The sequence below is a fragment of the Oncorhynchus mykiss genome, chromosome 17 (genome assembly GCF_013265735.2).
Source record: "Oncorhynchus mykiss isolate Arlee chromosome 17, USDA_OmykA_1.1, whole genome shotgun sequence".
In the NCBI taxonomy this organism is placed as follows: Eukaryota; Metazoa; Chordata; class Actinopteri; order Salmoniformes; family Salmonidae; genus Oncorhynchus; species Oncorhynchus mykiss.
In genome coordinates, this window is record NC_048581.1 from 91,474,627 (window position 1) to 91,497,621 (window position 22,995).

The window sequence follows — 22,995 nt, forward strand, 5'->3', positions numbered from 1 at the left end:
GCAAGGGTTAAAACACTGCATATGACAACTTTTTCATATCATTCATCTATAATGTTGTGTTTTGCTTGCGAAAACACCCAGGGAAATGCTAATTCCTTGACAAAACATTTGACGCTCGTCCACTGATTTTTGTCCAGGAAAGACACTTGGTCTTAAATGCGGTCAGGCTGGTTGTTCACAAGTTTGTCACTTTTTCTGGGTTCATCTTTTGCATCTTTATAAAGCACATTAACTGTGTTCTGATCATGGTGAAGGCTCCTCTACAGCTGAATATGTAGCAGGAAGTCATTTTGATGACTTGCCATCAACAAGTACCCCTTCTGACGCAGTCCTTGTCAATAAGATTATTGTAGACCGCTGCGCTGCAACCACAGCTGAACTTAAAGTGGCAGGTGTAGATTAAACCACCATTAACTCTGGTCATTTCCATGGAAGAGATAGTTGATGATATTCATATTCAAGCTAAAGAAGCTGTGAAGAAGTGTCTGTCTATACAGGAGCCTATTAAAAGTGACATTGAGTGTAAAATGTGTTTTGAAAAAAATGTAAAATCCTTTTGGTGTATTAAATTCTGAAAGTAAGTTAATGCACTGTGGTTTTTGAAGTTTCACTGTAATATGTGGAACTCTACTCAAGCTGCGCCTTGGTCCACTTATTTATTCAACGATCGTGACACCCAGTTGAATACGTGTCTTGGAACAAAATTTGATACACAACGCAATCGGACTACTGGAGACTATGATCAAATTGTTGTTACTGATAAATTTGTTTATATCCCAATTTTGAAAACATTAGTTCATTTACAAACACCCTAATATGATTTGGGTGGGCATTCTATGTTCATTTTTCTATGTTTAGGAGGAGATGATGTAGACGGATTCCAGTTGAAGAAAATGTTATGACTGACGTGATGGAGATCTGTTCATGAGCCACGCTCTATTTTCAAAACAGAAGCCGTTCAGATACAGCGTTTCTATGATGATTGGATCAAAACGGGGCGTTTCTATGATGATTTTGAAACTGCAAATCCTCTTGGATCAAAACAGGGACTACATAAATCAGTAGCAATCTATTTCACCTTACGGAATTTCTCAAGTTCAGCTAATTTCTGCTTAATATTCATTTGTTTGCTTTATTTCAAGATGTTAAAACATATGGCTTTCAAACTATTTGAACTATTTTTACAGGATATTAAAGTACTTGAGCGGTATGGAATTATGGTCCCCTTGTATGATCAACCAATGTATGGAACTATTGTCCCAAGTTAGAGGTGACAACCTTGGTCTCCATTGTTTATTTGGTTTTGTTGAACCATTCAGTGCCAGATATTGTTGCTGCTTTTGTCTGAGATTATGGTCCCCTTGTGTGATCAACCAGTGTATGGAACTATTGTGACAACCTTGGTCTCCACTGTTTGTTTTGATTTGTTGAACCATTCAGTGCCAGTTATTGTTGTCTTGCTGAGAAAGAGGACTTTCAGACTGAATTTGATGAAGATTCACCCAAGATAGTTATGCACTTCATGCAGAACACCAAAGAAAAGGAGATAAATCCCCGTCTTCCCTATGTGATGACGTTCTAAATTCCTTGCAGTACTTCAATACATGTGAAAACTTCTCTGTCGCCATTATTATCTTGGAGGGAGTGGCACAATATAACATGACACCGCTAATACTGCACTTGATAGACAAGTACACAACATCAACTGAAAAATACAGGAGAATAAAGAACTTTAACTATGAGCAAAACAACAAACCTCCTGCTGTGAAGTTAGGAGAGGGCTCTAATGACTTGGGGTTAAATGCTATCCAGTCCTGGTGTTTACTTCGCAATCTACCACTTATCTTTGGAGACTTAGCTTGTCCAAATGATCTACACTGGTATTTACTCTTGCTGTTGCTTCAGATAGTAAACATTGTTTTTTTTCTCCAATGATATCAAAGGGTATTACAATTGTTTTTGTTATTCAAGGTTATTCAAGCAATTGTTTCCAAAAAAAAGAGGCTGCTACCGAAGCATCATTTTGTAGTGCATTACCCCATATTAAAATTGGACCAGTTTTACGTAGCTGGTGCATGCGCTATGAAGAAAACATAATGTCTTTAATATACAATTTAAAAGTTTCAAAAATGTAACTAAAGCATTGGTAAAAAAAAAAAAAACACAAGTCAAATAGCAAATAGCATACAGTTGGCAGACATTTGACACCAACAGAGTCATTGATAAAATGTTTTGTTCTTGAAATGTGGTAGACTGGGGCTGTAAGATGGCTGAGACTCTTCAGGTACCAATTGACACCACGGTTTTAAATGTTAAATACGCCAAACACCATGGAAATATGTATCGTTCAGGTTTCGTTGTTTGTCTTAAAGTCCGTTGTGAGATGCTAGTTTTTCAGAAAATCCTAAATGTTGTTGTTAAAGATGAGGTTACTGTTGGTTACTTTTGCCCTACAAACAATATGTCTTGACGAGCATTTTAATGCATACAGAGTAGGGTGAACAACAGAGGGACCCTACGTAGTTGATGTTAAAGAGCTTTTCCGTCACATTTGATATATAGATGTCTTACAGTTGTGATGATTCAAGTTTGTTTATTGTCCCATACTGTTTCCTATTTCCTGTTTCCTGCACAGCTCTTTAGAACCAAGATATATTGGGTTTTTGGAGGTGAGTTTTTAAAAACTTTTAATAAAGCGGGTACAGATGCCAAAATGTCATTTTAGAGACCACTGTTTTATCGTCAGTGTTTTTGATATGTGAGATACCAGTTTCACAAAATCCTAAATGTCATTGTTGGATGGATTGAATTGCAATATTGAACTTATTTATGCACATTCGTGGCCAAAAGTTTGAGAATGACACAAATATTATTTCACAGTCTGCTGCTTCAGTGTCTTTAGATATTTTTGTCAGATGTTACTATGGAATACTGAAGAATAATTCCAAGCATTTCATACGTGTCAAAGGATTTTATTGACAAGTACATGACGTTGATGCAAAGAGACAATATTTGCAGTGTTGACCCTTCTTTTTCAAGACCTCTGCAATCCGCCCTGGCATGCTGTCAATTAACTTCTGGGCCACATCCTGACTGATGGCAGCCCATTCTTGCATAATCAATGCTTGGAGTTTGTCAGAATTTGTGGGTTTTTGTTTTTGTTGCCTCTTGAGGATTGACCACAAGTTCTCAATGGGATTAAGGTCTGGGGGGTTTCATGGCCATGGAACCAAAACATCGATATTTTGTTCCTCGAGCCACTTAGTTATCACTTTCGCCTTATGGCAAGGTGCTCCATCATGCTGGAAAAGGCATTGTTCGTCACTAAACTGTTCCTGGATGGTTGGGAGAAGTTGCTCTCAGAGGATGTGCTGGTACCATTCTTTATTCATGGCTGTGTTCTTAGGCAAAATTGTGAGTGAGCCCACTCCCTTGGCTGAGAAGCAACCCCACACATGAATGGTCTCAGGATGCTTTACTGTTGGCATGACACAGGACTGATGATAGCGCTCACCTTGTCTTCTCCTGACAAACTTTTTTCCAGATGCCCCAAACAATCAGAAAGAGGATTCATCAGAGAGAATGACTTAACCCCAGTCCTCAGCAGTCCAATCCCTGTGCCTTTTGCAGAATATCAGTCTGTTCCTGATGTTTTTCCTGGAGAGAAGTGGCTTCTTTGCTGCCCTTCTTGACACCAGGCCATCCTCCAAAAGTCTTCGCCTCACTGCGTACAGATGCACTCACACCTGCCTGCTGCCATTCCTGAGCAAGCTCTGTACTGGTGGTTCCCCGATCCCGCAGCTAAATCAACTTTAGGAGACAGTCCTGGAGCTTGCTGGACTTTCTTGGGTGCCCTTCTTCACAACAGTTGAACCGCCCTCCTTGAAATTCTTGATATGTGCAATCTTACTGGCAGAAATATCCTTGCCTGTGAAGCCCTTTTTGTGCAAAGCAATGATGACGGCACGTGTTTCCTTGCACGTAACCATGATTGACAGAGGAAGAACAATGTGTTTCCTGTCTCTCTGAGCCAGTTCCTATTTTTTTCCCCATTAGACCCCAGTGTATTTATCCCTGTGTTTCCTGTCTTTCTGTGCCAGTGTATTTATCCCTGTGTTTCCTGTCTCTCTGAGCCAGTTCCTCTTGTTTTCCCCATTAATACCCGGTGTATTTTTCCCTGCGTTTCCCGTCTCTCTGTGCCAGTGTATTTATCCCTGTGTTTCCTGTCTCTCCTGTGCCAGTGTATTTCTCCCTGTGTTTCCTGTCTCTCTGAGCCAGTTCCTCTTGTTTTCCCCATTAGTTCCCGGTGTATTTATCCCGGTGTTTCCTGTCTCTCTGTGCCAGTGTATTTATCCCTGTGTTTCCTGTCTCTCTGTGCCAGTGTATTTATCCCTGTGTTTCCTGTCTCTCTGTCCCAGTGTATTTATCCCTGTGTTTCCTGTCTCTCTGTCCCAGTGTATTTATCCCTGTGTTTCCTGTCTCTCTGTGCTAGTGTATTTATCCCTGTGTTTCCTGTCTCTCTGTGCTAGTGTATTTATCCCTGTGTTTCCTGTCTCTCTGTGCCAGTGTATTTATCCCTGTGTTTCCTGTCTCTCTGTGCTAGTGTATTTATCCCGGTGTTTCCTGTCTCTCTGTGCCAGTGTATTTATCCCTGTGTTTCCTGTCTCTCTGTGCTAGTGTATTTATCCCTGTGTTTCCTGTCTCTCTGTGCTAGTGTATTTATCCCTGTGTTTCCTGTCTCTCTGTACCCGTGTATTTATCCCTGTGTTTCCTATCTCTCTGTGTTAGTGTATTTATCCCTGTGTTTCCTGTCTCTCTGTGCTAGTGTATTTATCCCTGTGTTTCCTGTCTCTCTGTGCCAGTGTATTTATCCCTGTGTTTCCTGTCTCTCTGTGCCAGTGTATTTATCCCTGTGTTTCCTGTCTCTCTGTGCCAGTGTATTTATCCCTGTGTTTCCTGTCTCTCTGTGCCAGTGTATGTATCCCTGTGTTTCCTGTCTCTCTGTGCTAATGTATTTATCCCTGTGTTTCCTGTCGCTCTGTGCTAGTGTATTTATCCCTGTGTTTCCTGTCTCTCTGTGCCAGTTTGTCTTGTCTTGCCAAGTCAACCAGCGTTTCTCCTAGCTCCTATTTTTCCCAGTCTCTGTTTTTTCCTAGCCCTCCTGGTTTTGACCCTTGCCTGTCCTAACGCAGAATCCAGCTGCCTGAACACTCTGCCTGTCCTGACCTCGAGCCTGCCTATCCCCTTGTACTGTTTGGACTCAGTACTGATCACTGAACCCTTGCCTGTTCTTACCTCGAGCCTGCCTATCCCCTGGTACTGTTTGGACTCAGTACTGATCACTGAACCCTTGCCTGTCCTGACCTCGAGCCTGCCTATCGCCTGGTACTGTTTAGACTCTGACCTGGTTTATGAACTCTAGCCTGTCCCTGACCTGCCTTTTGCCTACCCATTTTGGTGTAATAAATATCGGAGCTCAAGCATCTGCCTCCTGTGTCTGCATTTGGGTCTCACCTTGTGCCCTTGTAGTTGTTATATTGGGAGACTGATCAACAAGTCAGGTTATTGAGATCTTTGATTGATCAAGTCATGTTGTTATATTGAGATCTAGGGAGGGAGGGAGGGAGGGAGGCGAGGCTGAGAGCCCAAGCCGTCCTGATCTGACTCCTCAACCCAGCTAGGCCACTGCAGACCTCACTAAGTAGTCACTTACATAGCAGAGAGAAATAGAGAACAGAGGCAGGGAACACCCCTCTAAAATTAATAACATTTTCTTTCTATACAGTACATATCATGTAAATATTTCACTCAATTTAATTTCTAACACTAATATATGGGAATTGATATGTAACTAAATGAAACGTTTTGAGGACAACATGTACAATTAAGCGAGAGAGATTCTAGTTTTATTAGTCATATGTGGGTCTTTCCAGAAACTAGGGTACCGATGAGGATTTCCTACACTGGACAACTTGATAAGAGCTGTTGATAAGTCATTGATAATAATCTGCAAACAAAAAAATTGTAATGTCATTACAATCCAATATAAGGGGGGTCGTAGCTATATTCAATACAATTCACGAGTTGATTTAAAACGTATGTTTAACCCTTTATCATGGTTGCTGTCTTGACAGATTAGTCGAAAATCATGTGGCATTAAAACATAACTGTTCTGTCCTGGCATTTATGTCAGTATAAATTGTCATTACAGTATAACAAAGTATATTAAGCATTAACCAGTTAAATTAGACATTGACCTGGAACCCTGTACGAATCCTGGATCTAGCTGTCGGGACAGTTTTTTTTGTATAGATATCTCAGAAATGCGATGTAAATACCCAACATGTTGTGTCTCCTACGTGGTTAAAACCGTTTTCACTCACACAAATCCACAATTATACTGTATATTAAAAAATTGAATGCTTATATCCGAAAGAGTCACCCTTCCTCGATACTTACAACCTAAATTGATAATGTCGTTAACGTGGGTCTTCAATAATTATGAATAATACTTTTTTGAATGCAGATTTGGTGTCGAGCTGTTTAATTACGCTGTGATATTTTCACACATCATCGTCTGATCCAGGAATTTTCCCCGAATGACAACAGCTGTTGTGATCGAGGATGCTGCGAGGAATGTCTAGAAGACTGGCGAAGACAGTTGTGCCTGGATCCACGTTGGATCTAATATCCCTAGTGAATTGATGTTGGTCATCTGTTGTTGTCTGCTTGATTTACAGCAGGGTGTCTTTAGATTTAACAGAGGAAACATTGAAGGTAATGAGTTTATGTTATCATATGTTTTTGTTTCCCTCGAATTGGACACTGAGTCTACTGTGCGCAATTGTGTAGGATAGACTAATTGCGCAACACCAAACACTATTTCTATGACAACAAATTATATAGCCTAGTGGGCTAATTCACAAAATGACCTGGCAATAAAATAACATGACAAATACATTGTGTTTTTCCATGTTACACTTGCAATTGTAAACAATACAAGGGACTTGAAGTAGCCTACTTGAACTTGAATTTTGAGATCAGAAAAGTACATTTCCTCAATTTGGTGCTTGAAAAGACTGTAATTATTGTAGCCATTTTATAAGTTCTCCCGCTCTGTTATAATTATCCACGATTACATTTTTCTTTTAAGAGATGTGGCCACTTTCGTTTGTTTTCCACTGCTTCAATTGGATGGTGTTTGCGCTACTCTGTTGTGGTAAAATCACATGCGGTTATTATGAGGACTGACAACAGCTAATGTTGTCTTCAACTTAGCTTTCCATGAAAACAGGAACCTGGTTATTGGTCACTTTCTCATTATAAAAGCAGCCATGTTGAGATTAATGCTACCGCTATGCATGGCTTTATTATGTGTGCCTGAATCGGCCATATAGGCTACAGAAAATTACCATTATGGTCATTAATATGGAGTTGTCCCCCCCCCCCTTTGCTGCTATAACAGCCTCCACTCTTCTGGGAAGGCTTTCCACTAGATGTTGGAACATTGCTGCTGGGACTTGCTTCCATTAAGCCACAAGAGCATTAGTGAGGTTGGGCACTGATGTTGGACGAGTAGGCATGGCTCAGTTGTTCAAATTCATCCCAAAGGTGTGATAGGGTTGAGATCAGGGCTCTGTGCAGGCCAGTCAACTTCTTCCACACTGATCTAGACAAACCATTTCTGTATGGACCTCGCTTTATGCACGGGGGCATTGTCATGCTGAAACAGGAAAGGGCCTTTCCCAAACTGTTGCCACAAAGTTGGAAGCACAGAATTGTCTAGAATGTCATTGTATGCTGTAACGGTAAGATTTACCTTCAATGGAACTAAGGGGCCTAGCCGGGTCCATGAAGAATAGCCCCAGACCATTATTCGTCATCCACCAAACTTTACAGTTGGCATTATGCATTGGACTAGGCGGTGTTCTCCTGGCATCCTCCAAACCCAGATTTGTCTGTCAACTGGGGCGGTAGGTAGCCTAGTGGTTAGAGCGTTGGACTTGTAACCTAAAGGTTGCAAGATTGAATCTCTGAGCTGACAAGGTAAAAATCTGTCATTCTGCCCCTGAATAAGGCAGTTAACTGACTGTTCCTAGGCCGTCATTGTAAATAAGAATGTGTTCTTAACTGACTTGCCTAGTTAAATAAAGGTAAAAAAATAAAAATACTTTAATGGTGAAGTGTAATTCATTACACCAGAGAACGTGTTTTCACTGCTCCAGAGTCCAATAAAGGCGAGCTTTACACCACTCTTGCCAACGCACTGCTCATGGGGATCTTAGGCTTGTGTGCCTTGGAAACCCATTTCATGAAGCTCCCAATGAACAGTTATTGTGCTGACGTTGCTTCCTGAGGCAGTTTGGAACTCTGTTGTGAGTGTTTCAACCGAGGACAGACGATTTGTACGTGTTACGTACTCTGGCACTCGCCGGTCCCGTTCTGTGAGCTTGTGTGGCTGACCATTTTGCGGCTGAGCTGCTGTTGTTCCTAGACGTTTCCACTTCGCAATAAAATCACTTACTGTTGACTGGGGCAGCTCTAGCAGGGCAGCAAGTTGACTAACTGACTTGTTGGAAAGGCGGCATCCTATGATGGATGTTGAAAGTCACCGAGCTCTTCAGGAAAGCCATTATACTGCCATTGTTTGTCTATGGAGATTGCATGGCTGTGTTCTCAATTTTATACACCTGCCAGAAACAAGCGTGGCTGAAATAGCCACATCCACTAATTTGAAGGGGTGTCCACATACTTTTGTATATATATAGTTTGAAAATCAAACCAGCCAATAGGGGACCATAAAGCTCTCCCATAAGATTGGCTGGTGAGTAAAACCAGCCAATAGGGGACCATGAAGCTCTGCCAGAAGCTTGGCTGGTGAGTAAACCCAGCCAATAGGGGACCATAAAGCTCTCCCAGAAGCTTGGCTGGTGAGTAAAACCAGCCAATAGGGGACCATGACACTCTGCCAGAAGCTTGGCTGGTGAGTAAACCCAGCCAATAGGGGACCATAAAGCTCTCCCAGAAGCTTGGCTGGTGAGTAAAACCAGCCAATAGGGGACCATAAAGCTCTCCCAGAAGCTTGGCTGGTGAGCAAACCAGCCAATAGGGGACCAGCACATCAGACTAACAAAAGGTACACTCGAAAAAAGACGTTGCAGAAAGCTTACTTCATTTTTCTTTTCTTTGTAATTATTTTCAATGCATCATACAGATAGATGTATTGGCTTTGCAGCGTTCTTCAGTGACTGACCCAAAATTAAGAACAGTCTTTGACTTATGTACAGCCTCAGTGAGCATAGCCTTGCTATAGGCAGACCTGGCTCTCAAGAGAAGACAGGATATATGCCCACTGTCTAGAAAATGAGGTAGAAACTGAGCTGCACTTCCTAACCTCCCAAATTTTATGACCACATTAGAGGCACATATTTCCCACAGATCACACAGATCCACAAAGCATTTGAAATCAAATCAAACATTGATTAACTCCATTATCTATTAGGTGAAATACCACAGTGTGACATCACAGCAGCACGATTTGTGACCTGCTGCCACAAGAAAAGAGCAACCAGTGAAGAACAAACACCTTTGTAAATACAACCCATATTTATGTTAATTTATTTTTTAATATTTGCACATTGTTACAACACTGTACATGTCCATAATATAACATTTGAAATGTCTCTATTACCTTGGAACTTATGTCAGTGTAATGTTTACTATTAATTTATACTATTAATTTCTGATTGTTTATTTCACTTTTGTTTATTATTTATTTCCCTTGCTTTGGAAATGTAAACATATGTTTCCCATGCCAATAAAGCCCTTTGAATTTAATTGAGAGAGAGAAAAGAGGGAGAGAAAGAGAGAGAGTGAGAGAAAGAGCAAGAGAGATAGTGAGAGAGAGAGAGAGAGAGGGAGGGCGAGAGAGCAGCGAAAGCGCGCGAGAGAGAGTGAGCGGGTGATAGGGAAGGAGGCGCCATATGAGGCTGAGGGAGAGAGCAGTCAAACTTCACAGGGAATGGGGTGGAAAGCGGGAGGGACGGACTCAAACGCAGGAAGGATTAAATGAGAGAGCGAGAGATAGTGAGAGAGAGCAAGAGAGAGAGAGAGAGTGAAAGACGGCAAGAGAGACAGCGTGAGAGAAAGAGCGAGAGAGAGAGAGAGCTAGAGAGAGAGAGAGAGAGAGCTAGAGAGAGAGAGAGAGAGAGATAGTGAGAGAGCTAGAGAGAGAGAGTCAGATGCGTAGTGTAGCGTTGGGATAGGACCAGAAGAAGCTCCACACGCGACTCAACGCAGAGCAGCCACACAGAGACGAAGTCACAACCCTCCATCACACTCTTCTCACTGGATACTACAGCAACCTGTCCTATCATAGATGTCTCACTGGATACTACAGCAACCTGTCCTATCATAGATGTCTCACTGGATACTACAGCAACCTGTCCTATCATAGATGCTTCACTGCATACTACAGCATATCATCATCCTAAACTGTAGCATACTACAGACAACCTGAGCAGAGGAAAATACTCAACTAGTTTTACAACTTTTCTTTTGGACACCGGTGTCTCAGATGAAATCCCCTGACGATGGAGTCGATTATTAATTAAGTTTATTCCCACAGAGTGTGCCGCTTATATTTTCTAAAGACTCCTCCCTGTGTGATCGGAGGAGAAGACGGGAGGACGGAAGATTCTTGAGGTTTTGGTTTGTAGGTTACCAGCCTACTATCAAGGAGAATGAGTATTTTTTCTATAATGGATACTGGGCTCCCGAGGAGGGTGTTTCTATAAATAATTATTGGGCTTCGTTTCGATAAATCATCCGTCAGCTCAAGGAGAGAGAAGATTGTTTTGTATTGACCGAGAGAGAGAGAGAGAGAGAGGGGTGAGTGAAACCTGAACTGCCTGTCTGTGCAGCTGGCTATATGAATGTGTTAAGTGGGCTGGACAGAATGCTGACTTTTTTTTTTCCAAACCCATCCCTCGTTCTCTCTGTGCCCGTACTATCAGTCGCAGGCAGCTGGGTTAGTGACTTGTCTGACTGGATAAAAGGACATTAGATTATAACGTAAAGAAAAAGGAGAGGAGACGGCAGTGGACTACGGCTTCCCCAGACATGGTGGTGACATCAACAAGCTAAGAAGAGAACTACAACTGTCCATTTCCGTGGACCGTAAAGATGATAAATGGACAATAAAGTATTCTTCTTCTAAACGGAGAAAGAACTACAACGGAATTGCTTGTCTATAAAGCTTATCGAGGACCATTAAGAGAGAGGACTCCAGTAGGACTCTAGCAGCCACGTGTTTTTATTATAGCTCTGAAGACAGAGGAAGTCGTCAGACCAGCGTACAGTTTAAACAGGGTGTCTGATGAGTACTGCCACAGCAACAGTTCCAGGAGTGGATTTAATGAGACACTGACATGATATTTATGGACTTTGAGTAGGTGAGGAGTATAAACTTAATCCACTTTCAGCTACTGAGCTGTGATGCAGAAGTACATTAACCCTAATCCACTTTCAGCTATCACTGAGCTGTGATGCAGATGTACAGTACATCCCCAGAGCCAAATAATGATCATGGGCATTTCGTCAGGGATCAAACCCAACCAGGGCAGGGACTGAGTGACTTTTGAGGCCCAAACCCAACCAGGGCAGGGACTGAGTGACCTTTGAGGCCCAAACCCAACCAGGGCAGGGACTGAGTGACCTTTGGGGCTATTGAACTAGTTATTTTCTCCTCTCTGCTTTTCCGGCCAAGTGGAAAGGCAGGCTGTTCTGGCAGTTGTCAATCTACGGCTGTAGCTGCTATAATCCCCAACCAATCCAAGCTCCTGTTGAGACAGAAACAGTACAACAACTCCCAACTCCACTCCCATTTGGAAACAGAGAGGAAGACAGAGAGAGACAGAGAGAGAGAGAGAAAGCACTAACCAAACTCCTATTGAGACATAGAGAGACTTTACACTCACCAAAACAGAGACCGTGCACCAAACCAAGCCCCACGGACGGACGTACAGATTCCACGCCTGGTGACACTCTGGCTACTCTCCCGTCCCATCGGCGCCATGTTCTGGTCTCAGAGTGTAGCTGCCCCTCTGGTGCTGGTGTTGAACCCTCTCCTCCTAGTGTTGCTGCTGCAACAGCAGGTAACTGAGGCTGAGGTCTGGGCTGAGGATGAGGTCTGGGCTGAGGCCGAGATAGGGGCTGATGCTGGGGTCGGAGCAGAGGCCGGGGTTGGGGTTGGGGTCTGGGTTGATGCCGGAGTTGGGGCTGAGGCCAATGTTGGGGATGAGGCTGGGGTCAGGGGTGAGGCTGGGGTCAGGGGTAAGGCTGGGGTCAGGGGTAAGGCTGAGGTCGGGGCTGAGGTTGTGACTGAGGATGGGGTCGGGGCTGATTCTGGGGTTGGTGCTTGGGTCAGGGCTAAGGCTGAGGTTGGGGCTGTGGCTGTGACTGAGGCTGGGGTCAGGGCTAAGGCTAAGGTCAGGGCTGAGACTGTGACTGAGGCTGGGGTTGGGACTGAGGTCGGGGCTGATTCTGGGGTCGGTGCTTGGGTCAGGGCTAAGGCTGAGGTCAGGGCTGGGGTTGGGGCTGGGGTTGAGACTGTGACTGAGGTCGGGGTTGAGGCCGGACCTGGGGCTGAGGCTGGACCTGGGGCTGAGACCGGACCTGGGGCTGAGGTCAGTTTCGGAGCTTGTTTGGCTGGGGTCGGGACTAGTGAGGCTGAGGATGGGGCTGAGGTCGGGGCTAGTGAGGCTGAGGCTGAGGTCAGCAGCTGTCCCAAGGGATGCCTGTGTTGCTCTGACATCCTCAGCTGCGCCGACCAGGGTCTGAAGGCGCTGCCCTCTGAGCTGCATGCGTACATCACCACCCTAGACCTCAACCACAACCACCTGACTGAGTTGAAGGAGGGAAGCTTTGCCGCGCTGCCCCGTCTGGAGTCCCTCCGCCTGGCTCACAACCGGCTGAAATGCCTTGAGGCCGGAACCTTCCGGAACAGCAGATCGCTACGGCAACTGGACCTTTCGTCCAATCAGCTAGACAAAGTGGAGGTGCACTACTTTCTGGAGCTGACAGGATTGGAGGAGCTGCTGCTCTTCAACAACCGCATCGTTCGGGTGGAGAGCAAGGCCCTTGCGGCACTCGGTAACCTGCGCAAGGCCTACGTCAGCCACAACCACCTCACGGACTTCCCATTCTTCTCCATCCAGGAGGACAGCCACCCCTTCCTGGCCACCATGGACCTGTCCTCCAACAGCATGTCCAAACTCCCCCTGGTGGACATCGAGACCCTGCCGGCGGCCTTGCAGAGCGGACTCTTCCTCCACAACAACACCCTGATCTGCGAGTGCGAAATGTACAATATGTTCCGGCGCTGGGAACAGAAGGGATTCACCTCCGTCAGGGATTTTCGTGAGGAATACACCTGCCTGGTGTACGGGGAACGCAAGGCCTCCGTTAAGTTTTTCCAGCACAGACGCTTCTTTGAACTGAACTTAAACTGCAGTTCGGCGGTGGCTGGAGCTGTCAGGGAGCCTGAGGGCAGCCTGCTGGTGTACGAAGGAGATGGCGTGGTTCTGGACTGTCACACCACGCTCAGAGGACAGCACCTGACCTACCTGTGGGTCTCACCTCACCATGGAGCCGGTGCTCCGCCGGAGAACAACGGCACTCTCCGCATGCACGCCAACGGCAGCCTGGAGATCTTATCAGCGCAGGCTGAGGACTCCGGCGTGTACTGGTGCAAGGTCTTCGACGCAGTCAAGAAGAACGAGTCATGGGAGGTCAACGTGACGGTGTTGATGCGGCACGACGAGGCCGAGCCCTTCAACACGGGGTTTACAACCCTCATAGGGTGCGTGACGACCCTCGTCCTGGTCCTCATGTACCTCTACCTGACCCCCTGCCGCTGCTGGTGCTGCAAGCACCCCCTGCCGCCGGGTACCCCCAGCCCCGCCAACGACCAGTCCTCGATCCTGACCTCCCCCCCACCCAGCACCACAGAGGGCCCAGGCCGCAAGGTCAGTAACAACAAGCATGTGGTGTTTCTGGAGCCCATCAAAGAGGTGTAGCACGGCTGGCTAAGGGCGGTTTTTAGTTTCGAGGCACCCCATCACCTCAGTCTTCTGACTCACCCATTGTGCCATAACACCAGACAGACAGCCATCTTCTACTGTACCTTCCCTCTACCCAACACCTTCCTCCTCTACTCCACCCCACTCCCAGAGAAGGTTTGTTTGGCTACCTACCAGGCAGGGAGTTAGACACTGCCTCTCATTGTAGCGGTAAGGCAGCAGAGATAAAGAGAGGGAGTAGGGAGAAAGGCAGAGAGACAGAAATAGAGACAGGAAGAGAGGCAGGGAGACAGAAAGCAAGACAGCGAAAGAGAGCAGAGAAATGAAAACCCAGCATAAACTCAACTGGCCCAGACAGGTTTGACTGGACTGCCTTTTCAGAAGAGTAAAGCTGCATGGAGCCTGCATACTGAGTGAGAAACAGAGACACTAGGTTAGGGTGTCTTTCCCAAAGTGCCGTGGTTTTTCAGAAATCCAGATTTGAAGATTCCTGGAATTACGAGGGGGAATACGCAGGAAATCAGGGAATTCTCCAACCAGGATTTCTGGAAAAAAAATCAGGGAATTCATGGAATGTTACCCGAATTTTGTAACCCAACACAGAGGGAATATCTATAACAAAACAAAACAGGATAGAGCTGTCCCTCTTAGCACGGCTTGTACCCTTTAATAAAGCACATCTACTGTTATGGATGCTTTGTCTAGAAACATAAAATCAATCAGTCATACTTGTACATCTTGATTTTTATTTATTTTTTTATAGCAAGTCAGATTATTATCAGAATCAGATCTATAAAGTTTACACTTTATAGAAGAAAGTAGGATAGAGAAAATGTCATTTGAAACCCCCACTGTAACCCTAACCCTAACCCTAACCCTAACCCTAACCCTAACCCTGTAACCCTGTTGAACATCTTCGCTGTTGATTTACAAAGAAAAGTATAAACAGAAAACACAGTACGTGTGCAGAACGGTTGAACAGCAGACCTGCTGTGATTACGATGAGAGGAGATAGAGGGGATTGTTGCTGTTGAACATGTTTCTTATTGACGTTCAGCCACGTTGGTTGCTACACAACATCTGAAAAATACAGAATATTGAGCGACAAAGTGGCAACTAACTAAAGTTGTGGTAAATGTGTCGCTAGATTGAAAAGGACTTTCCAAAACAGACAGCTTGTTGTTTTCCAACTGGAATTATTTACTTCCTCTATCACCACGTACCCCAACACCCTTCTCCCCCTCCCTACTTCCTCTCTCTCCCTACTTCCTCTCTCTCCCTACTTCCTCTCTCTCCCTACTTCCTCTCTCTCCCTACTTCCTCTCTCTCCCTACTTTCTCTCTCTCTCTCTTACTCGCATCCTTTCTTTTTCAATCAGTTAATAAATCTTACTTAATAAATTCATATTAGTTAATAAAGCTTCTTGGACCGCAGAGGTAAATGTCTTCTGCCTTGTTATTGTAATGTGTCTGTGGCCAAAGATTAGGGGTGAGTGTGTGTGTTGTCTTGTGTGTATACTCAAGTCTTTACGAGATATAATATGATATGCTAGCGAAGACGGAAACAGAGAAGGGTCAGCTGGTTGTCTTTTTTGAGATGCGATACGGACTGTATGATTTCTACTGCTGATAACAGGGTAATTTACATTTGATTTCAATCCCTTTTTGACCACACCCATTTTTGATTTGAACAAAACTTTCCATACATATTTGCCAAGTAGTCAGTGACTTTTTGGACCTGAATGCCAAAATATTCAGGAGATAAGAGGTTCTCAAAGTTGACCCATTTTGCACACCCCACCATACCATGAGACATCCATGTCTTCATCACTGGAAAATATAAACGGTTGAGTTTGATATCATTTCATAACCTACAACCACCCAGGTCAATATACTGCCACACAAGATAATGACCACCCATGGCCTGCCCGGGTGGCACAGTGGTTAAGGGCGCTGTACTGCCATCAGAGACTCTGGGTTCTCTGTCGTAACCGGCCGCGACCGGGAGGTCCATGGGGCGACGCACAATTGGCCTATCGTCGTCCGGGTTAGGGAGGGCTTGGTCGGTAGGGATGTCCTTGTCTCATCGCGCACCAGCGACTCCTGTGGCGGACCGGGCGCAGTGCGCGCTAACCAAGGTTGCCAGGTGCACAGTGTTTCCTCCGACACATTGGTGCGGCTGGCTTCCGGGTTGGATGCGCGCTGTGTTAAGAAGCAGTGCGGCTTGGTTGGGTTGTGTATCGGAGGACGCATGACTTTCAACCTTCGTCTCTCCCGAGCCCTTACGGGAGTTGTAGCGATGAGATAAGATAGTAGCTACTACAACAATTGGATACCACGAAATTGGGGAGAAAAAGGGGTAAAACAAAAAAAACACCCAGGTCAATATACTGCCACACAAGATAATGACCACCCAGGTCAATATACTGTCACACAAGATAATGACCACCCAGGTCAATATACTGTCTCACAAGATAATGACCACCCAGGTCAATATTCTGTCACACAAGATAACGACCAACCAGGTCAATATACTGCCACACAAGATAATGACCACCCAGGTCAATATACTGTCACACAAGATAATGACCACCCAGGTCAATATACTGTCACACAAGATAATGACCACCCACGTCAATATACTGCCACACAAGATAATGACCACCCAGGTCAATATACTGCCACACAAGATAATGACCACCCAGGTCAATATACTGTCACACAAGATAATGACCACCCAGGTCAATATACTGTCACACAAGATAATGACCACCCAAGTCAATATACTGTCACACAAGATAATGACCACCCAGGTCAATATACTGTCAAACAAGATAATGACCACCCAGGTCAATATACTGTCACACAAAATAATGACAACCCAGGTCAATATACTGTCACACAAGATAATGACCACCCAGGTCAATATACTGTCACACAAGATAATGATCACCCAGGACAATATACTGTCACCCAAGATAATGACCACCCAGGTCAATACACTGTCACACAAGATAATGACCACCCAGGTCAATATACTGTCACCCAAGATAATGATCACCCAGGTCAATACACTGTCACACAAGATAATGACCACCCAGGTCAATATACTGTCACACGAGATAATGACCACTCAGGTCAATATACTGCCACACAAGATATTGACCACCCAGGTCAATATACTGCCACAGAAGATAATGACCACCCAGGACAATATACTGCCACACAAGATAATGATCACCCAGGACAATATACTGTCACCCAAGATAATGACCACCCAGGTCAATACACTGTCACACAAGATAATGACCACCCAGGTCAATATACTGTCACACGAGATAATGACCACTCAGGTCAATATACTGCCACACAAGATATTGACCACCCAGGTCAATATACTGCCACAGAAGATAATGACCACCCAGGACAATATACTGCCACACAAGATAATGACCACCCAGGACAATATACTGCCACACAATATAATGACCACCCAGGACAATATACTGCCACACAAGATAATGACCACCCAGGTCAATATACTGCCACACAAGATAATGACCACCCAGGTCAATATACTGTCACACAAGATAATGATCACCCAGGACAATATACTGTCACCCAAGATAATAACCACCCAGGTCAATATACTGTCCCACAATGACTCCCAACACACACATACATGCAATTATGCCGCACACACATCTACTTAAGTGCATATACACACACAAAACACACACACACACACACGTTACTCTGGATAAGAATGAGAGGCGATGGGAGTGCTGGGGATTGGCTAGAAGGAAGAATAGCCTAACTAACTGTTTCTGTCTCATGCTGTCGCCATACTTGAAGCAGAGGTTATGATGCTCCATACTGTGTGTGTGAGTGTGTTTCAGTGTCTGGGTGAGAACAGGAAAGAAGGAAAGTACAAGTAGTGCAGCATTTACTAAACCCACATTTACTAAACCCACATTTACTAAACCCACATTTACTAAACCCACATTTACTAAACCCACATTTACTAAACCCACATTTACTAAACCCACATTTACTAAACCCATATTTACTAAACCCACATTTACTAAACCCACATTTACTAAACCCACATTTACTAAACCCATATTTACTAAACCCACATTTACTAAACCCACATTTACTAAACCCATATTTACTAAACCCACATTTACTAAACCCACATTTACTAAACCCACATTTACTAAACCCACATTTACTAAACCCACATTTACTAAACCCATATTTACTAAACCCACATTTACTAAACCCACATTTACTAAACCCATATTTACTAAACCCACATTTACTAAACACATATTTACTAAACCCACATTTACTAAACCCACATTTACTAAACCCATATTTACTAAACCCACATTTACTAAACCCACATTTACTAAACCCACATTTACTAAACCCACATTTACTACACCCACATTCACTAAACCCACATTTACCAAACCCACATTTACTACACCCACATTTACTACACCAACATTTACTAAACCCACATTTACTAAACCCACATTTACTAAACCCACATTTACTAAACCCATATTTACTAAACCAACATTTACTAAACCCACATTTACTAAACCCACATTTACTAAACCCATATTTACTAAACCCATATTTACTAAACCCATATTTACTAAACCAACATTTACTAAACCCACATTTACTAAACCCACATTTACTAAAGCCATATTTACTAAACCCACATTTACTAAACCCACATTTACTAAACCCACATTTACTAAACCCATATTTACTAAACCAACATTTACTAAACCCACATTTACTAAACCCACATTTACTAATCCCATATTTACTAAACCCATATTTACTAAACCCATATTTACTAAACCAACATTTACTAAACCCACATTTACTAAACCCACATTTACTAAAGCCATATTTACTAAACCCATATTTACTAAACCAACATTTACTAAACCCACATTTACTAAACCCACATTTACTAAACCCACATTTACCAAACCCACATTTACTAGACCCACATTTACTAAACCCACATTTACTACACCCACATTTACTACACCCACATTTACTACACCCACATTTACAAGACCCACATTTACTAAACCCACATTTACTAGACCCACATTTACTAGACCCACATTTACTAAACCCACATTTACTAGAGCCACATTTACTAAACCCACATTTACTAAACCCACATGTACTAAACCCACACATTATTGGATGCTTTACAGTAGTGCCTGGCCTGCTCTGGCCTCCTCTCAAACAAACAGAGGTAAAGACATGAACACAACACACGTCCCACTAAAAAGTAGATTGTTGTGTGCTACTTCTAAAAGAGAGAGACACAATCGAGATCACACATTTGTCAACCCAGTGAGATGGTTCCATGGCTGGCTGAACAGTCTCAGCGGGACTTGAATTTGAGCCACAGTTTGTGTGTGAGGAGATCTGGATTATTGACCATTTGAGCTGTGTTGAGTGAGAGAGAGACTCCCCTCCCGTCCTTTCAGGTTTGGAGCTAAGTGCCTCAGTCATCTCAGTCTCCTTCTCTCTATTTTTCTTACTCTCCCCTGTCTCCTCTCTTTTCCTCTCCTCTCCTCTCCTCTCCCTCTCTCCTCTCCCTCTTGTCTCCTCTCCCTCTCTCCTCTCCTGTCCCTCTTTCCTCTTCTGTCTCCTCCCTCTATCCTCTCCTCTCCCTCCTGTCTCCTCCCCTTTTATTCTCCTCTCCCTCTCTCCTCTCCCTCCTTTCTCCTCTCTCTCTCTCTCCTTTCCTCCCCCTCCTGTCTCCCCCCTCTCTCCTCTCCTCCCCCTCCTGACTCCTCACTTTTTCTTCTCCTCTTCCTCTCCTGTCCCTCTCTCCTCTCCCACTTGTCTCCTCTCCTTTCCATCTTTCCTCTTCTGTCTCCTCTCCTCTCCGTCCTGTCTCCTCTCTCCTCTCCGGTCCCTCTTTCCTCTTCTGTCTCCTCCCTCTTTCCACTCCTCTCCCTCTCTCCTCTCCGTCTCCTATTCTCTGGTCTCCAGTAGAAAACCTCTTTAGCTCAGTGGCCTGGTAAAGATAAAGACTACAGCCATGAATCCAGATGGAGTATATATATATATATATATATATGTGTATTCTATTGCCTCTTTAAGTAGATACATTCTGTGCTGGATTCATTTTCAACACTGATATTTTCAATTAACGCTTAATCTTTCACATCTCTCTTATTCCTGAAGAAACATTCTTGTTTTCCTGATCCAACTAGTGTATATAATCGTGTGTGACGTCGCCAGAGCCAGGGCCTCGACGGTAAAGGGCTGTGTTAGAGATGGATGCTGAAGGTTGTGTTCCTGGCTGACTGGCTCCGCGTGATTGGGTATGAAAAATGAAATACTCCGGCTAGCATCACAGTGATTGGAGGAAATTAAGAAATTGCACAACCGATTAACTCAATGTATCTACGACCGACGAGGACTAAACGAAAAGAGGGAATACTTAGGAGGAAAGAATTAAAATTTTAAAAGGGAATAGGCTACTTAAAAATGCAAAACAATAATAAAAGAACTCTGCGTTGGCACATCGTCACATTAAACAGCATTAACAATGAGAGTAAATATAGGTAGATTGGGTCTATTTATCAATGAGAGTAAATATAGGTAGAATGGCTCTATTTATATTGTTATCAATGAGAGTAAATATAGGTAGAATGGCTCTATTTACATTGTTGTCAATGAGAGTAAATATAGGTAGAATGGGTCTATTTATATTTTTATCAATGAGAGTAAATAGACAGTATCTCTAATTACAACCTCCCAGTAGCCAGCCAGCCCCCTGCACCTCCTCCCTCTCCACCCCACAGACAGTATCCCTCAATACAACCTCCCAGCAGCCAGCCAGCCCCCTGCACCTCCTCCTCCTCCCCACAGACAGTATCCCTCAATACAACCTCCCAGCAGCCAGCCAGCCCCCTGCACCTCCTCCCTCTCCACCCCACAGACAGTATCCCTCAATACAACCTCCCAGCAGCCAGCCAGCCCCCTGCACCTCCTCCCTCTCCACCCCACAGACAGTATCCCTCAATACAACCTCCCAGCAGCCAGCCAGCCCCATGCACCTCCTCCTCCTCCCCACAGACAGTATCCCTCAATACAACCTCCCAGCAGCCAGCCAGCCCCCTGCACCTCCTCCTCCCCACAGACAGTATCCCTCAAAACAACCTCCCAGCAGCCAGCCCCTGCACCTCCTCCTCCCCACAGACAGTGTCCCTCATTACAACTTCCCAGCAGCCAGCCAGCCCCCTGCACCTCCTCCTCCTCCCCACAGACAGTATCCCTCAATACAACCTCCCAGCAGCCAGCCAGCCCCCTGCACCTCCTCCTCCTCCCCACAGACAGTATCCCTCAAAACAACCTCCCAGCAGCCAGCCCCCTGCACCTCCTCCTCCCCACAGACAGTGTCCCTCATTACAACTTCCCAGCAGCCAGCCAGCCCCCTGCACCTCCTCCTCCTCCCCACAGACAGTATCCCTCAATACAACCTCCCAGCAGCCAGCCAGCCCCCTGCACCTCCTCCTCCTCCCCACAGACAGTATCCCTCAATACAACCTCCCAGCAGCCAGCCCCCTGCACCTCCTCTTCCCCACAGACAGTGTCCCTCATTACAACCTCCCAGCAGCCAGCCAGCCCCCTGCACCTCCTCCTCCTCCCCACAGACAGTATCCCTCAATACAACCTCCCAGCAGCCAGCCAGCCCCCTGCACCTCCTCCTCCTCCTCCCCACAGACAGTATCCCTCAATACAACCTCCCAGCAGCCAGCCCCCTGCACCTCCTCTTCCCCACAGACAGTATCCCTCAATACAACCTCCCAGCAGCCAGCCAGCCCCCTGCACCTCCTCCTCCACCCCACAGACAGTATCTCTAATTACAACCTCCCAGCAGCCAGCCAGCCCCCTGCACCTCCTCCTCCTCCCCACAAACAGTATCTCTAATTACAACCTCCCAGCAGCCAGCCAGCCCCCTGTACCTCCTCCTCCTCCCCACAGACAGTATCCCGCAATACAACCTCCCAGCAGCCAGCCAGCTCCCTGCACCTCCTCCCTCTCCTCCCCACAGACAGTATCCCTCAATTACAACCCCCCAGCAGCCAGCCAGCCCCCTGCACCTCCTCCTCACTAACATTGTTAACAATGTAAATAGAGCCATTCTACCTATATTTACTCTCATTGTTAACAATGGAAATAGAGCCATTCTACCTATATTTACTCTCATTGATAAATAGAGCCATTCTACCTATATTTACTCTCATTGATAACAATGTAAATAGACCCATTCTACCTATATTTACTCTCATTGATAACAATGTAAATAGAGCCATTCTATCTATATTTACTCTCATTGTTAACAATGTAAATAGAGCCATTCTACCTATATTTACTCTCATTGATAAATAGAGCCATTCTACCTATATTTACTCTCATTGATAACAATGTAAATAGACCCATTCTACCTATATTTACTCTCATTGATAACAATGTAAATAGACCCATTCTACCTATATTTACTCTCAAAGATAAATAGACCCATTCTACCTATATTTACTCTCAAAGATAAATAGACCCATTCTACCTATATTTACTCTCATTGATAAATAGAGCCATTCTACCTATATTTACTCCCATTGATAAATAGACCCAGTAGTCTGGTCTCTGCACTCCATCCATTACCAATGGGCAATTCAGACAGAAAGTATGAACGCCATCGTAGCAGAACAACAGAGGATAAATCAACTTCTATCTCCACCAGGCTGCCATTTTAATGTCCTCCCTCCTTCCTGTGCTATGTTATTCATAGACATCCATGTTATCCTCAGCGTTAGCCCAGAATGTGTGTGTCAGGGTTTCCGTTAGCGGCT

At 44.7% G+C, this 22,995-nt stretch overlaps 1 protein-coding gene across 1 annotated transcript in view; it reads left to right on the plus strand.

The window, feature by feature from the left end:
• Nucleotides 1-9,998: 9,998 nt before the first annotated feature.
• LOC110493305 (amphoterin-induced protein 3) overlaps nucleotides 9,999-22,995 on the plus strand; it is a 37,468-nt gene continuing 24,471 nt past the window's right edge. The window contains exon 1 of the mRNA XM_036950953.1: nucleotides 9,999-14,027. Within this exon, the coding sequence (XP_036806848.1) occupies nucleotides 12,075-14,027 (1,953 nt within the window). The 5' untranslated portion in view covers nucleotides 9,999-12,074. The remainder of the gene's footprint in view (nucleotides 14,028-22,995) is intronic.